The sequence below is a fragment of the Alosa pseudoharengus genome, unplaced genomic scaffold, assembly GCF_046254945.1.
Source record: "Alosa pseudoharengus isolate Yale_2024_CS ecotype anadromous, Long Island Sound unplaced genomic scaffold, YU_APseudo_1.1 YU_APseudo_1.1_scf_24, whole genome shotgun sequence".
Classification (NCBI taxonomy): domain Eukaryota; kingdom Metazoa; phylum Chordata; class Actinopteri; order Clupeiformes; family Clupeidae; genus Alosa; species Alosa pseudoharengus.
Genome location: NW_027468689.1, coordinates 4,685,524 through 4,703,240, shown reverse-complemented (window position 1 = coordinate 4,703,240; position 17,717 = coordinate 4,685,524). Strand labels below are relative to the sequence as shown.

Here is a 17,717-nt window from a genome sequence, read left to right as displayed (position 1 = left end):
GGTCTATGTTCCTTGAAAGGAGGGCAGTAGGCCTACTCTCCCATGTGAGATGGATACCGTCTATTTTCAACAGTCCAGGTTTCCCCCAGAAGGAGCTAAAGTTATCTATGAAGCCCACATTGTTATTGGCACACCACTTTGACAGCCATCGGTTGAGGTCCGAAATTCTGCTGAGCATTTCATCACCTCTTTTAATGGGTATGGGTCCAGAATGAAACAGTGGACATTATAGCCTATAGGCTAAATAAACTTTGTTCTATAATTTCAGGAACAGTCTATTGAATAGGCTATAATAAATGTGATTATTAGGTCAAATTAAGGCTGCAATAGACTGCAATTTTGTCTGCAAGCCCAATTCACATTAAAAGTTAGAAGATTATTTCATAAACCGCGTAGCCTGGGCTATATTTATTAAAGGACCTTTCACTAGCAAATATGGCTACATTAAAGCATGCGACGGCCTGGTTTAGGCTACTACTGCGTGCCCTGAGTGGGCAAGTCCACAGACTCGATCCATATTAGTTCATTACAGTGAAGTCTCTGTAAGGCAAACTGAGGTTTCTGTGGAGGAGTGGCATAATTTCTAAGACCCTGATTGTTCTGTCAGCCTGGCTGCTCCTGCTCCTCCTGGAGGCTAGTTCACCCAGACGTGAAGAGAACACGCTGAAGCAAAACAGGTAATCCTGGTTTGTTGATGATGTGGTTCCTACCTGTGACATTCCGCAAGATATTTTTGTTATAACTTACCTCATCACAACTAAATGTTAGACTTTTCGTCTGCATATGGGCATCTATTTTTACGGTAAAGTCGTGCTTCTTCTTTGAAATAGCTTGTTACCATAACATAGATTTAGCTTTGCTCATCTGCTGTAACGTTTTCTCGAATCATCAGAGCAGGCTATGTATGAAGTTTAGGCTAGTTTGCGTTCAAATTAAACCCGAAGATGTGATTCTGCTTGCAGTTTATTCCTCTTTTAGTTAGTGCCAAGTCGTGATATATCGTTAACGTTAGGCTATAGTTCTTGTGAACTGTCACCTACATGTATCAATGCATCATCATCTCAGGTCTATGAGAGGTTATGAGTTAAAGGAAAAACTTGCTGATGCGCTCTTCCCATCGCTTTAAACAGGCAGATATAGGATAGCCTACTGAATGATAATGATTGACTGCTCAGTCTGAAGTGATCTGAAATGTAGCCTAAAGTTTGTGTCATACTGTACGTTTGGTGGATCATGAAATGATTATGAAGACGTTGTGAAAAGCAAGGCTAACTTTACAATAGCAAACTTATGGTCACACAGTGCCGTTAGCCTAGGCTATGTGCTAAGCTGCTGTAATAGTGGTGAAGGTATTGCTTATTTCATTATGAATTTGCCATGTCCTCACTCAACATGTGATTGGGACTCGCTGAAAACATGACATGTCATAGCCCTAAGCTTCCAGGATACACAGGTGTGCCCAGGACACGTAAAGATCATGGTTGAATCACCCTAAACAAAAAGAAAACTGCCTTTTTCTGTGCTTACTGAAGTCTCTTAGTCTTAGTCTCTTTGGTCACAAAAATGTCATGGAATGGTGTCAGTTATTTTAACTTGCTTGTGTAGAAAATGCACAGGGTGGTGCCTGTCTGTGGTGATGTGGCCCTTACTGTTTACTGTTGAGCTGGGCTTGTTTCAGGGCTTCATTTCCTGGTTGATCCTTGTTTAAGCCCAGCCCAGTGGCCCATGCAATAAACTCTCCCTGGGCCTGGAATTTAGTTCAAACAGGTTTGTTCACATACATAGCCTATATTGCTAATTAGACTATTTCAATATGCAAGCAGTAAAAAGCTATGCCAGGGGCGTATTCCAAGTATGTGATTTAGTGACAAACCTTGGTAAGTTAACTCAAAGTAAGTGGTAAATCTCCTACAACAAGAGCCCTATGCCGTGTTTTGTTAGGAGAGTGAAGCCATACAGCTCTTCTATTAGGAGGTTTACCACTTACTCTGAGTTGACTTACCCAGGCTTGTCACTAAAGCACGTACTTGGAATACCCCCCAGAGCTGTAGCCTATATGAAGAAAACTGTGAAAAAATAGGTGCCATTGCAATTGATGTGTTTTATTATGGAGAAGAAGATGACGTTGATAAATAGACGTGTCAGTAATAGAATATCTATATGAAGAAAACTGTAAAAAAATAGGTGCCAGTCGATGCAATTGATGTGTTTTATTATGGAGAAGAAGATGACGTTGATAAATAGACGTGTCAGTAATAGAATACAGTTAATCACAAACGGCAGCCTTGAAAGGGAGCACACTGTTTTCAACAGCTCTATAGTTTAAAATAAACACAGATTATTGGGCTATAATGTTCATGAAGTCCTTGTACATTTGGGTATAGTATTTTCCTATGTAGCCCTAAACAAGGCTGCGCATTCTGTGTGTCTCGTTCTGTGTGTCATATACATTTATTTCAATGGTAATTCAGTTGGTCATACCACCTCAAACTGGTCATTTTGTTGCTGGTCTTACATTGCTGGTTTAACTGACCATGCCAGCTTATGTTGGTCATTCAAGGAAACCAGCATGACCATTTTACACCAGCAATATTAAGCTTGGCAGGCTGGTCACCAGCATGAACTCCTTACATCAGCTGTATCCCACATGATGGGCTGGTCACACCAGCATGACCAGCTTCCTCAGATGATCACAACAGCATGTCCACCTGGTGGCCCAACCAGCAAACACCAGCAAGAGCTGGAAGAAAACCAGCAAAGACCAACTAAAACCAGCTACCAGCATAAACTGGTTTCTAGCTATTTTTTTTTTTTCAGCAGAGCTCTGAAATGACAAAAGGTGTAAATGGACAATGTGATTTTACGCGTTTTAAATACTGAATTCTGTTATTCCGTCCATATCAAGTCAACTTGTCATTACGCTTTTCAACATGACTGGATCATGATGTCATGGCACCTAATGCCATTTTAACCTGTGTGACCTGACCTGAAAGCCAGCTTGTTTAAAGGGATATTCCAACATTTGGGGAATTACATTCATTTTCCACCTCCCCTTGAGTTAAATAATTGATTTTTACCTTTCTCCAATTCATCCAGCCGTTCTCTGAGTCTGGCGATACCAGTTTTAGCTCCAGCCTAGCATAGATCATTGAATCTGATTAGACCATTAGCTTCTTGCCTGCTAGCATCACGTTTAAAAGTGACTAAAAGAAAAAATGACTAAAAGATTTCCGGTAATTTTCCTGTTTAAAACTTGTCTCTTCTCAAGTTAGAAAGTGTAATAAAACCAACGGAAAATGAAACGTGGCGATTTTCTAGGCTGATTTGACATGGAGCTATACTCTGCTACTATATGCACCACCAATTACTCTGTAATCTTGCTTTTCCTGTTGTGTATCTGCATAGTTAATCCTCCATCACACCTTTCTCCATTATTCCCTTCAGGTGACACCAGAAGGGCTTTGGATGCGAGTTCTCTGTGTCCTATAGGTGACACCAGAAGGGCTTTGCATGCGAGTTCTCTGTGTCCTATAGGTGACACCAGAAGGGCTTTGGATGCGAGCTCTCTGTGTGCTGCTGTGGTGGGTAGGCCTTGCAGTGGCACTACGCCAGCAGCAGGACCCCGTAGCTCAGCATGCTATTAAGCAGGACCCCGTAGCTCAGCATGCTATTAAGCTGTACCGCGGCCGCGGACCTGGGGCGTCATTTGGGCACCGATGGGTGCGGGAGAACTGCCAGATGCTGGCGGGGCTGCTACGACAGAAAAACACCGCCATCAGGAAGCTGTCATTAGCTGCCGTGGCGGCGCTGCGCGACCCGACGCTTTCGGATTCCGAGCGGTTGTACCAGGTGCAGACGCTGGAGGTGTTCCAGCGAGAGCTGAATGAGAGCGAACACTCGGTCTTCCAGGCCGCACTGGGACTGCAGAGAGTACTCCACGGCGATTACAGGGATGTAGTCAGCATGAAACACAGCAGCAGGCAAAGGCTGGAAGCACTTAGGGAGGCTGCAATTAAGGTAAGGGAAAGTTTGGGCAGCCGTGGCCTACTGGTTAGCGCTTCGGACTTGTAACCGGAGGGTTGCCGGTTCGAACCCCAACCAGTAGGCACGGCTGAAGTGCCCTTGAGCAAGACACCTAACCCCTCACTGCTCCCCGAGCGCCGCTGTTGATGCAGGCAGCTCACTGTGCCGGGATGAGTGTGTGCTTCACCTCACTGTGTGTTCACTGTGTGCTGAGTGTGTTTCACTAATTCACGGATTGGGATAAATGCAGAGACCAAATTTCCCTCACAGGATCAAAAGAGTATATATACTTATATATATAGTTTACATTTGTGTTCAGTATACATTATTCTTATATTAAAATGTTTACTGTTATTTGTATGTTACTTTGGACAAAAGTGTCTGCCAAATCCTATAACCATAAGCATAACCACACATTGTACGTTTTTGAGATAAAATGTTTAGATTTTATTACAGCCGGTGTTTCTTTAATTAACTTGGCCAATAGACTAGTATTTCTCAGTTTTTAATGACCATTTTTGTGTAGGAGGAAAAAGACTTCTTGAACCTGTTAGCAGCAGAATCATCTTGGAAAATAGGCTATTAATAATTTGTTTTTAATGACCATTTTCGTGTAGGAGGAGAGAGAGTATTTGGACCTGTTAGCTGCGGAAAAGCACCAGCAGGAAGCCTTGAAAAGTGCCAAGGATCAGAACCGGACACTCTCGATTCTTGAGGGGATTCTGGAGGATGTGAGAAAAGCTGCTGACCGGCTAGAGGAAGACATCGAGGAACATGCCTTCGACTACAAGAAAGAGGTGTGGATACTCGTTCAGTAATAGTGTTGTCACAATGACACAATTATGACATTGGTACGATACTGAGCCAAAGTATCTTGATATCTACTGATATACTGAAATAATACCACACCAAAAACCAAAACTAATAATAACAGAACTAATAATAAGAATAGGCCTAGATGACATGGCACTAATAAAAAAAAAAAATCATTATCAAAATTAGTGAATTTGAAATAAAAAAAAATATTGACTGATATATGAACAATGATTCTGATTAAATTATTCTGAATTAAATCACCATCCTTCAGGTATTAATACTAACAAAATGGTGTATTGTAACTTGTTTTATTTAATGGTATCATGACACCTTTTGAGCATCAGCAACACTATTCAGTAATATCATAATTAATCATCAGGGGCCGTATTCACAAAGAATTTTAAGGCTAAAAGTAGCTCCTAAGTGGCGAATTTAAAAAAATTAATTTTTTTCACTAAAAGTAATTCACGAAGCATTTTAGACCTAAAAGTAGCACCTAAGTCTGGGACACCTTAAAAGAAGTCAAGAGGACTCCTAACTCACTAAGACCTATTCACAAACAGCTTTTTGCGGCATTTCACATCGCAATGTTTTGAAATGCGTATGCGGCAACAGGAGCTTCCAATCGCGAGGGAACAATTTTGCATTGTAGGCATAAAAGGGATGCAATAACGCCACCAACAACAACCAAAACTACTCATTGTCAACATGTAAATTAAATATAACGTTTTATTGTGAATCAAATTAAAATGTTCTCCTCTTTACAAACGTAGGCATGGTGACAGATTAATGTAATAATGTTGCAAAGATAGGCTACTGCATCAATCCATAGGCCTATGTTTCATTAGGCTACTAGGCTATTTGTTTTGCCTTACTCTTTATTCATTTAGGCTAGGCCTTTTTATTCAGTTATTCATCATCTTCCGTCCTTCGCACTACTTGTGTAGCGCACACATTCTCAGACCTGTCACCTGTCACTCATCATCGTAAAGGAGGTGTTTGGAATTAATTCCGCGTTACAATCATCAGCCAATCAAGGTGGTCACTTCAGTCAAGCTCGTGCATGAGTAATGACGTCATCCATAGCAACGAAGACTCACTCTTAGTTTAGGAGTTGTCATTTTTCCTTACTAAGAGTAGGTCTGAAAGGCTTTGTGAATAACTTTTAAGAGAAAACTCCTAGCTAAAATCTTTTAGTGCGATTTAGGAGTGCTCCTAGTGGTAAGATAAAAGGCTTTGTGAATACGGCCCCAGATCACCATAATGAATGAAATTGACCTGGGTCCTGGGTCATCTGTGTGTTAAGCAGCAAAGCTAACCACTGTGCCACTAATGCTGTGGTCACATTGAGTGCATCCTAACCACTGACATGGATCCTTACCAATAGTCATCTTGATTAACAGTAAATGTACCCTCTGTGTCTAAAACTATGCTGTGTTGGGTTCTTGAATCTGAAGGGAAAGGGTCTGACAAATCCTTGAAAAAGCCTTGAGAGGTCCTTGAATTTGATGTTGAAAGAGTGGACTAGGCTAGAATACACTGAAGCAGCTTAAATAAGCGTGGCTCCATTGCCTGCCAGCTACAGTATGCTTAATTTTGCACATTCAAAAATGTTTTCTTGTGTCATTCCATTTCATCCCATTGGAAAATAAACACTAACAATATCTCACCATACTCAACTCTTTAAGCAACATTTCCTTTGTCATCTTTGGTTCAAATGACCCTGATCGCCCACCCCTCACATTTGGCTTCTGTAAACTGTTTCTCATTCAATAAAGGGGATGAATGTTGAAGCAGTGCTGAGGGTGGAGGATGATGAGGAGAAACCGAAGAGCAAGAACATCTCTCACAGGAAGCTGTCTGAGGGTGAGGGGAGCCTGGGGCTCAGCATGCTCATCGACTCCCAGAACAACCAGTACGTCCTGACCAAACCCAGGGACTCCACCATGTCCCGCGCTGATCACCACTTCATTAAGGTCAGTGTCCAGGTCAATTTGATTTTTGCTAATAAATACTGGTAGAAAATCAATAGAATAGGGGGAGCGTTGGCGCAAGCTGCAGCACCCCTACCAAATTCCAAGTGCCCGCAGGGAGCCAGGTTTGATGCCGACATGTGGTCATTTCCCAATCCCATCCCATATCTCTCTCCCACTTGCTTCCTGTCTCTCTCTAGAGTTCTATACATAAAGGCAAACGCCCCCAAAAAATTACATTTTAAATAACATTAAAGCAACACCAAAGAGTTTTTTTATACCTTAAAATAATCTTTCCAAAATCGTTTCAGTGGTTCATCAACTCGTAACAGGGTGAACGGCAATTCTGCATTTGCTTCGCGGCCCTCTATCGGCAATAACCGCACTATGTAAATGATAATGTTTTATTCCCCTTGTAAAAAATAATCATTATACTCATATGATGTATGTCTCAGGTCAGTTGTCTCTAACTTGGTGTGTTGTGCTTCACTCAGGATATAATATCAATAGTGATGCTCTCTTTACCCTGCGGTTGGCTGTGTATCCAGCTGGGCCTGCCTCCCATGTTTGGCTATATAATCTGTGGGGTTTTGCTCGGGCCATCTGGGATGAACAGTATCAAGGTAACAGCAAAGCAACTCTATATGGGAATTAAATTACATATACCGGACATAAAAAAACAACACCAAGCACTATAATAATGTTCTACAATAATACATTGTAACAGCAAAGCATATCTACAGAATATGGAAATGAAAGGACATAATACACCAGGCATGGACAACAACAAAACAACACCAAGCACTATAATAATGTTCTACAATAATTCATTGTTTTAAGTATACATGAGTATGTTTTTTTGTGTCAGTCTATGGTTCAGGTGGAGACTATTGGGGAGTTTGGTGTGCTATTCACACTTTTTGTGGTGGGCCTAGAGTTCTCACCAGAGCAACTTCACAAGGTAGCGTTTGGATTTCCCTTTTCAAAGAACATGCTAATTATGTGTAGGCTGCCGCCTTGCATAGCCGCCTCTGCCATCTGTGTGTGTGTGTGTGTGTGTGTGTGTGTGTGCGTGTGCGTGAATGTAAGACATGAAATTGTAAAGTGCTTGGAGGAGTAGAAAAGTGCTTTATAAATGCTGAATGCTGTCCATTTACCACACCATAACCATTCAAGCACTAAACACTGTCAAGCATCTTGGTCTGATGAAGAGATGAACTGAATATTTAATTGTTTTTCAAGTGTGACCTTTTCCTGTCACACCAGTGTCATATACAGTACATCGCTCTACTTTGTACAACATGCAATGCACCATGCCATGCGTTAAAATCATCACACACAAAACTGCTGATTTGAATAGTGATGATTTAATTACGAGGCAAAGGATCTCTGTAGGCATCTCTGTGTAGTCGGTAAGAAGCTCTGACAGTTGTGTGTTTTTAAACAGGTCTGGAGGATATCTGTGCAGGGCACCTCCTGCCTAACGCTGCTGATGGTTGGAGCAGGGGTGGTATGGGGGCAGCTACTGAGGCTTAATGTCTCACAAACTGTGTTTGTGTCCAGCTGTCTGTCTTTGTCTAGCACCCCACTGGTGTCTAAGTTCCTCTCTGGCGCTTCACGTGCGGAAAAAGAGGGTAAGTGGTCATAAAGGAATTATTTTATTGCTAACTTATCAATAGTGTGTCGGTGTCTCCACTGCCCAGCAGACTGTAGTGAGTTTAAACATATGTAGTTCATCATTTTTATTAGTGTGTGTGTGTGTGTGTGTGTGAGGCAGGCAATGAGAGGAAGAGGAGAGAAAGAGAGAGGGAAAGATGAACACTGTGCGTGTGTGTGTCAAAGAATGATCCACTCACTGCCCCTTATCTTGTATGAGAAGAAAGGTGTGTGTCATGTTCCGAAACATGGAATATAATGTATAGACTTTCCTGACTATCCTAAATTTCATTTCCTGATTTTCCTTGTACTTCATGGATCATTGATCATTGTACTTTTTGGTATAAAAAAGCCTGAACATTCACACAGTGCTACTGGAATAATTGTCTCTCCAGTGCTGTTGGATACTGGAGTATACTTGTCTTTTGTGGGGATTGGGATTACTTCTGCGAGAATGTGTTCACAGGTGATTTGAGGATTGGGATTAATTCTGCGGGAATGTGTTCACAGGTGAACTGGAGCCCAGCAGTGTGTTACTGGGCATGCTGGTGATGCAGGATGTCCAGTTGGGTCTGTTCATTGCCATTATGCCGACCCTCATTCAGGCAGGGGATGGACAAGCAGACAGGTAATCTTACCTGCAGCTACACTCCTATGACCTGCAGCTACACTCCTATAACCTGCAGCTACACTCCTGTAACCTGCAGCTACACTCCTGTAACCTACAGCTACACTCCTATAACCTGCAGCTACACTCCTGTAACCTGCAGCTACACTCCTGTAACCTGCAGCTACACTCCTTTAACCTTTAACCTGCAGCTACACTCCTATAACCTGCAGCTACACTCCTGTAACCTGCAGCTACACTCCTTTAACCTTTAACCTGCAGCTACACTCCTGTAACCTGCAGCTACACTCCTATAACCTGCAGCTACACTCCTATGACCTGCAGCTACACTCCTATAACCTGCAGCTACACTCATAACCTGCAGCTACACTCCTGTAACCTGCAGCTACACTCCTGTAACCTGCAGCTACACTCCTATAACCTGCAGCTACACTCCTGTAACCTGCAGCTACACTCCTTTAACCTTTAACCTGCAGCTACACTCCTATAACCTGCAGCTACAGTACACTCCTGTAACCGGCAGCTACACTCCTTTAACCTTTAACCTGCAGCTAATGTACACTCCTTTAACCTGCAGCTACACTCCTTTAACCTGCAGCTACACTCCTATAACCTGCAGCTACACTCCTTTAACCTGCAGCTACACTCCTATGACCTGCAGCTACACTCCTTTAACCTTTAACCTGCAGCTACACTCCTGTAACCTGCAGCTACACTCCTTTAACCTGCAGCTACAGTACACTCCTATAACCTGCAGCTACACTCCTATAACCTGCAGCTACACTCCTTTAACCTGCAGCTACACTCCTTTAACCTTTAACCTGCAGCTCTGCAGCTACACTCCTTTAACCTGCAGCTACACTCCTATAACCTGCAGCTACACTCCTATAACCTGCAGCTACACTCCTGTAACCTACAGCTACAGTACACTCCTGTAACCTGCAGCTACACTCCTATGACCTGCAGCTACACTCCTATAACCTGCAGCTACACTCCTATAACCTGCAGCTACACTCCTATGACTTGCTATTATTATTACTACTACTATTATACTTCTACTACTAGTAGTACTACTACCACCACTACTACTACTATTTCTTCTTCTTCTTTTACTACTACTTGTTATTTACTTCTACTTATTCTTACTATATTTAATTATTATTCTTATTCTTATTATTATATGACTAAGATATAACCTCCCTTTTCTCTCAGCCTGAGTCCAGTTCAGATCTTAAGGTCTTTTTACTATGGCAAGACTGTTGTAGTCAGCAAAATGTTCCTCTGGGACTTCCCTTGATGACTGGTACCACTTAGTAAATGGTACATATATAGCAGCAACAACAGCAACATTTACAGTATATGGTACTTTTCAAAACACCCAACGCGCTTCACAGTGAAGGGGGAACCTCACTATTGCCTAACTATAGCAGAAATGTAGCACTTAACTTGCCACTATCTTTGGCACGTTCAAAATTTTCACAACATGGATCACTACTACATGCTTTGGAAGTATGCCAAATGTTTTGAAAATACATAGGGCCAGGGGGTGCTGCAGGGGACACATTTCAGTACTGTCTTATGTCTTATTTTTAGACTTCTTTTGTTTTTAGTCCAGATTGTTACCGGGAGCCAAAACATTCGTCATTGAGGTAGAACGCAATGAAACGGCATGGAACACAATGGCAATACAATGTAATCCTGTGATTACCTCAATGATTGTAAAGAAACTGCAGACAGTGACTTTAGAAATGCCATGTCTTAAACTCACAGAAATGTAAGAGAACATCATAATTGAAAGCACGTATTTAATATATTTAAAATATAAAATATATTTCATATGTAAAATAACAAAACTAAGGACTGTGACAGTGCATAGTTTATGCATGTCCTGTATGGTTGCACTGTGCGTATAGCATGTGTATGTATCAGATTTTCCTTCCACTGGCCCTTCATATATTTCTACACTGCCGTTCGTCTAAGTTTGGGGTCACTTAGACATTTCCATTCCTCTCCATTATAGACAGAATACCAGCTGAGATCAGTTGCATTGCTTTTTTAATCAGGGCAACAGTTTTCAGATTACATTATGTGCTTACATAATTGCAAAAGGGTTCTCCAATGTTTTCTCAGTTAGCCTTTTAAAATGATCAGATTCAATCAATTGGTAAACAGAATGGGCCTTTGGAACATTGGATGGATGTAGATATTGCATGAAAGATCAGCCATTTCTTTCTGCAACAGTCATTTACAACATTAATGATTAAAACGAGGGCCATTTCTAAGTGACTTCAAACTTTTGAAAAGTAGTGTATCCACAAAAATTCACTTTTACATAAAACTGTTATTCTATAACATTGTAATGTACTCCCTGTTATTAGTCCCACACACTTAACTTCAACAAGTTAGCACCAGAGGTGAACTGAAATGACTCATGGCAGTCATGATGGGTGTTCCCTCAGAGCAGAGCAGTGCTTTGCGATAGTGGGCCAAAACATAAAACATCTATGTTGTTTGTGTTTAGATATGTCTTTACAAACATGATTATTCAATGACTCATGGCGGTGATGGGCAGAAAAATGGACCAAAAAACAGACCAGTGACTGGCCTACCAAAGTGCCCTTCTTGCTCTCTTCACTTGACCTGAGCCAGCGAGCCAGTGCTTCTTGCTCTCTTCACTTGACCTGAGCCAGCAGGCCAGTGTTTCTTGCTCTCTTCACTTGACCTGAGCCAGCGGGCGGGCCAGTGCTTCTATTGAACCCTGGCTTTGGTTTGATAGTGAATCCATTTACATCATCATGCATTTTTACATTACATTTAAATGTCTTTATTTAGCAGATGCTTTTATCCAAAGCGACCTACAGAAAGACGATAACATCCAAGCTACAGTGCAGAGGAGACTTTAGCTAGGAAATACTACTGCTTCTGTCTACTATTACTAGAGGATAAGAGTGCCAACATTAGGATAAGAGTGCCAACATTAGGATAAGAATGGCAACACTAGGATAAGAATGGCAACACTAGGATAAGAATGGCAACATTAGGATAAGAATGGCAACATTAGGATAAGAGTGGCAACAGTATCACGGGTATCATCGGTTATGTTGTGTCTTTTACCCGCATTGACAGGAATTTTTGCTTTTGTTTTACCCACAATGTGTTTTGCTGGGTATAAGCAGTTAAATGTTTGATAATCAATAGAGAACTTTATTATTTTCCCATGAGAGAACTTTATTTGTTGTTAGACACACTTACACACATGCATTCCACACTAATAATAATAATAAAAAAGATAAATAATAATCTAAAATCGATAAATAACTTTGAGCAGCTTCCCTAACTGACTGTGTGTTTTGTCTTCAGCTCTGTATCAGGTGTGGTCCACGTGCTGTGGCTGCTGGTCCAGGTGCTGGTCTGCCTGGCAGGAGTACTCTTGCTATGTTTTTTCTTGCGGTCATTCCTGATTGGCCCCTTCTACAGGAAGCTCCATGCCGAATGTCGGGGCAACAAGGAGATCATGGTCCTGGGGACAACGGCCTTCATGTTCCTGATGCTAATGGTAGGGGCTCTTCTCCTTCCACAGCAATTCAAGTCTCAAATTCAAGTTTTATAAGATACTCACAACATCAGCATTTACAGTATGAGATAATATAAGATAAGATACGATAAGACTTTATTTAATCCCACACCGGGGAAATGTACTTGTTACAATAGCCAGGGAAGATAGATCCAGCAAAAATAAGAATAAACAGCAGAAATATTAAACAATATAAGAATTCAATTATGATATATAATATAATATATATTAATATAGTATAATAGAGTTATAAAAGATGAGGATTTCCTCATTCCTCGTCATCCTTTGCTTTGTAGTGTCATTAATCATTTTTTATTTCAGTGTCTTTTTTAAAATGAGGGATGGTCTGATGTATTTTGTGTATTTCCAGGTGACTGAGTTCCTGTATTTGTCCATGGAGCTTGGCTGCTTCCTGGCGGGGGCGCTTGTTTCCTCACAGGGCCACATGGTCACTTCGGAGGTGATGCGCTGTGTGGAGCCAATCAGAGACTTTTTGGCAATAATATTTTTTGCTTCCATTGGTGAGCGATGTTCTTTTATGGGCAATAATATGTGTACTGTTCTGTGTTGTTCTGTTCTAAAGACTTCAATGACAGTTGAAGGGCAGCAACTGTTGCCCAGCATTTCAGATTTTGAAAATGAAATATGGAAAAGCCACATCAGGACTCCAGAATAATTTTTCAGTTGGTCACCCTTTCTTTTTGGTACAGCACAGGGCAAGAAACAAACAAACAAACAAAAGAAAGAAAGAAAGAAAACTTGCTTTGAAAGAAAATGGCTTTCACAAGCAATCAAACTAAACATGAAGAGAATGTACAACAGTACGCCTCCCTTGCTTCTGCTTTGGCACACTAATTATAGCTCAATACAATACTCAGGAAGGACTGTTGACCTTTTGCTTAAATCCCATTGATCATAGTGTAACATGTTCACCTGCCGAGTGAGGCCACTGTTGGGTCAAGCAGTATATTGTAGGACGCCACGTAAAGCAACAAAGGAAATTAGCTCATTTACCATCTACCCCAGAATTGGATAAAAGGATACATACATACCCTTCTCTTCTTTGTGTTTGCAATAACCTAGTTTTACAGTGTTAACCTGGCTTAGCATAATTCACTGGAAATGGGTTGTTCCTGTTAGCTCATCGCTTCCTTTAAAGCTTAAATCTTAACAACTGTTCCTTTAATGTTGAGAAACTCTAAATGTTTCAACAACATGGTTCAGTTGTTACAGTCCTTCTTTATACATGGGAAACAAAGTTTAGTCGATCTCTATGATGGTGAATTTATTCTGTTGTTGGCAGGCCTCCATGTGTTTAGATTAGATCTCTATGATGGTGAATTTATTCTGTTGTTGGCAGGCCTCCATGTGTTTAGATTAGATCTCTATGATGGTGAATTTATTCTGTTGTTGGCAGGCCTCCATGTGTTTAGATTAGATCTCTATGATGGTGAATTTATTCTGTTGTTGGCAGGCCTCCATGTGTTTCCTACCTTTGTGCTGTATGAGCTGACCATCCTGCTGGTGTTAACTCTGTCACTGGTCATTTTAAAGGTGAGTAAACTCTGCGACTGCACTTCGATACAAGGCCTTTGCTACTGAACCATAGTGAACCCACTCATTGTTGAAATAGTGGCAAATTCATTCACATTTCATTCATGTTTTGAAACTTAACTTAATATTTTTCATCCCATCTAATTTATTTTAATGTAGCTTTGGAATGCAGACAGAGAGGTATCATGTGTTAACTAAAATAAAATGCTAAAACTCCTAAAATAATATACTGTTAATAATATTACTACATCAGCTGAACCAAAGCTTTGTTACACAGTATAGAATGTGCATAGACAATGCAGGGTCTGAAGTAGTCTACAGTATTTTACGTCACCAAAGCAGCCTGTTACGGACAGGTGCTGTGTGAATGTGAATAAAGACATTTGTATTACCCCTCCGGCAGTCGATGCCCTACAGTACACACTGTGTGATGCACGCGGTGGGACTGACGCACAGTGACCATCAGAATCATAAAGTGTCTGACAACATGGAAGGAATCCCTACAGAAATAGACCAGGCTGGAAAAAAGATGACAAAATGAAGACCCAGGTTAAAAATGGCAAAATTTCCCTTTAAGGGTTACAGGGTTCCGGTACAGTGGCCGATCAACAACCAAGCATATGGTTGCCAAGTCGCAAACATGTCCCATGTTGTACCAAACGTGCCCCATGTTGTACCCGTGACCCGCACAGGCCTTCCTTCACTGTACAACATGGCCTGCGCACAGTATAGTAACTAGATATTTTACTAAAATATTTTATTTTCCTAATTGAATATCCTTGTTTTTCCCTTCACGGTACAGCATGCCTTGCGCACAGCATAATAACTAGACTTTAACAACAGTTTCTACTTTTGCTCAGCTAACATCCTTGTTTGTCCCTCTCCCCCTGGTGATTACACAGTTTCTCATGGCGGTGGTTGTTCTGTCCACCCTGTTACCGCGCGGCTCTCGTCACATCTGCTGGCTGGTCTCAGCGGGCCTGGCGCAGGTCAGTGAGTTCTCTTTCGTGCTCGGCAGCCAAGCCCGTCGCACAGGAATCATTTCACGAGAGGTGAGCAGCGGCGTCATCATCATCATCATCATCATCATCATCATCATATCCTATTTGATATCCTATATATCGAATTTCATTTCATTTCTTATACAGGAAAGAATTCAAGGTTACGATTCAGTTACAGTGGAATGGGCCTGATTGAGTTTAAACTGGTTTACAGCAGGTTCCTGTTCTGCAACACATAAAACACATGAAAATCACATCAGCTATCGACTAGATTCTCTTTCTTTCCCTCCTCTCTGTGTTCTCATTCCGTTTTCTCTTCAGTGTTTATAGTACTATAGTACATTATAGTATGCTATTATAGTATAGTGCATCAGATGCATTTTACAGTGTTTTGCAGCCATTTTTGTCTTATCAGCCTCTTGGTCACTGCACAGTGTACACTAATAATCTTTTTCGGGGAGGCTGGGTGGGGGGGGGGGGGTGGGGCAGTAGAGAGAGTGACAGGAAGCAAGTGGCAGAGAGAGATGGGGTGACCAACCAGTTGCGCCAGAGCGCCCCCCGTACACTACTAATCTGAACCGTCCTTATCTCCCTTCGTCTCCTCCTGCAGGTCTACCTGCTGGTCCTTAGCGTGACCACTCTGAGCCTCCTGTTGGCCCCAGTGCTATGGTGGGCCGCCAGGCTTCGCTTCATACCTCACATGGACCGCAAGATGGTCACCTGAACTTCTGCTCTGCTGGCCAGAAGTGGCCAGTGCAGTGGCAGTTGGGAAGATGGGTCCATCCTTATTAAGACAGTAAGGATCGCCAGAATGCCAGACAGTGAAGATTGGGAATGCCAGAGAGTAGAGATTGGGAATGCCATGATCTGCAAGTAAGGGTAAAACTGGAGATGCTCCCCGCCCTTCAGGTACAGAGAAGGTCACTGCCTGGACAAATCTGGCTCTGTCAAGTCAAAAGGAGTAAAATGGGTAAAATATGTTATTATTATTATTATTATTATTATTATTATTATTATTATATTTAATTTGGTCAATGCTGTGTTTCAGCAGTTGTTCACAGAAGTATGTGATTTATTTTCAAAAAAGATGTTTAAGATCATTTTTCAAGACATAAATGGTTACATTTTTTGGAAATAAAGGCCCGGTCATTAAAACTGTTATTAAGTTGTATGTTAGCATAACTTGTATGTTAACATATTATTTATAGCCGTGAATACAGTTGTAGCTTTGCCAGTATCCATAGTCATACATGTACAGCTGCTGCTCACTGTTAAGTTTGTGAACCCCTGAGAAATACCTCCAAATGTATGTAAATATGAAATAAAATGGGAATCTAACTGGGAATCAGATTAAAAAGGCCAGTGACATATATTCATAGAACTGTGTACCTATCTATTTGTTTATTTATTCACCGTTTGCAGTGCTCAGTCCGAGGGGCGGGATAATCGTTGTCTTTCAAATTCCATCTGCACGCAATAGGACGGCGCTATGAGTCCCATGCGTTTCCCACCAACAGAGCTAGTTGGCTAGTTCAAACTTTTGCCAACTTAATAAAAGCTTAACTCGTGTCACACTGTTCGCCAACAGCAACATTATCTTATTTGTTTTCAAGTAGCAGGGAATTCAAGCCAAACCGTTGCAACTCTGCCATCAATCATTATGTTAAGCCCGCCTAACGACTCTATACACAATTTGATTGGCCTGATAGAAGTTTAATTTTTCGAGCTCACAAGCCAACGGAGAGTTGCTAGACTAGCCCTGGCAGCAAATGTAATTTGTTGCCGCTAGGGTGCGTCTAGATTTCTAGGCTAGTTCTGACATTGAATGCCCAGACCTTCAATAGTGTAATTGCACGCTTTGACCTGCAGAGGTCGCCAAAGGAAAACTGTCTCTGTCCTGCTGCTTGAGAATGTTCTCTTGTCAAAGTCAAAGTCTGCTTTATTGTCAATTTCTTCACATGCCCAGACATACATGCACATGCCCAGACATAAAAAGAGATCGAAATTACGTTTCTCACTATCCCACGGTGAAGACGAGACATATTTTACCAATTTACCAAGTCCACAGACAAACATAACATTCAAGTAAACAATAAATGAGTAAATAAGAAGGCACATACAATGAAGAAATAAGAGCAGCAAAATTGGGTTGAAATTGTGCATAGACAGTCAATACAATAGTGCAAAGTCAGGCCAATAAGTGGCTGAGGTAGTTCTGTTTGACCTAAGTAAGCAAGTGGCATAGTGGTGCAAGATATCATGACCTGTTGTCCTAACTGTTCTGCAACACAGTTGCCACTGGCATGTTACAGTCAGATGAGGTATAAACTGTTTTCACTGCCCCTTAAGACAGATAGAAAAAGTTATAGCACACTGTAGTTGCCATAAGACATCACACACTAAATTCTGCAAACACATGAATATTTAGCTAAAGATTTAGCTGCCGGATATTCATGGCAGCATAATGTGTGCGTGTTGTTACAGATTTGTAT

The 17,717-nt window shown here is 41.4% G+C and overlaps 1 protein-coding gene across 3 annotated transcripts; it reads left to right on the top strand.

Annotated features, from left to right (window-relative positions):
* Positions 1–595: 595 nt before the first annotated feature.
* slc9d1 (solute carrier family 9 member D1) lies at positions 596–16,606 on the top strand. 3 transcript variants are annotated; one of them, XM_076302885.1, is made up of 13 exons: positions 596–677; positions 3,445–4,017; positions 4,641–4,820; positions 6,618–6,815; positions 7,307–7,435; positions 7,681–7,773; positions 8,260–8,446; positions 8,979–9,096; positions 12,457–12,652; positions 13,041–13,191; positions 14,145–14,224; positions 15,127–15,276; positions 15,836–16,606. In XM_076302885.1, exons 2-13 carry the CDS (start codon positions 3,556–3,558, stop codon positions 15,947–15,949), a joined length of 2,058 nt encoding a protein of 685 aa, XP_076159000.1. In that variant the 5' UTR covers positions 596–677; positions 3,445–3,555; the 3' UTR covers positions 15,950–16,606. The 3 variants fall into 3 exon arrangements, with proteins under 3 accessions (XP_076159000.1, XP_076159001.1, XP_076158999.1); XM_076302886.1 differs by lacking the exon at positions 596–677 and adding an exon at positions 684–802 and having other exon boundaries at positions 15,127–15,213; XM_076302884.1 differs by lacking the exon at positions 596–677 and adding an exon at positions 684–802.
* Positions 16,607–17,717: the final 1,111 nt, after the last annotated feature.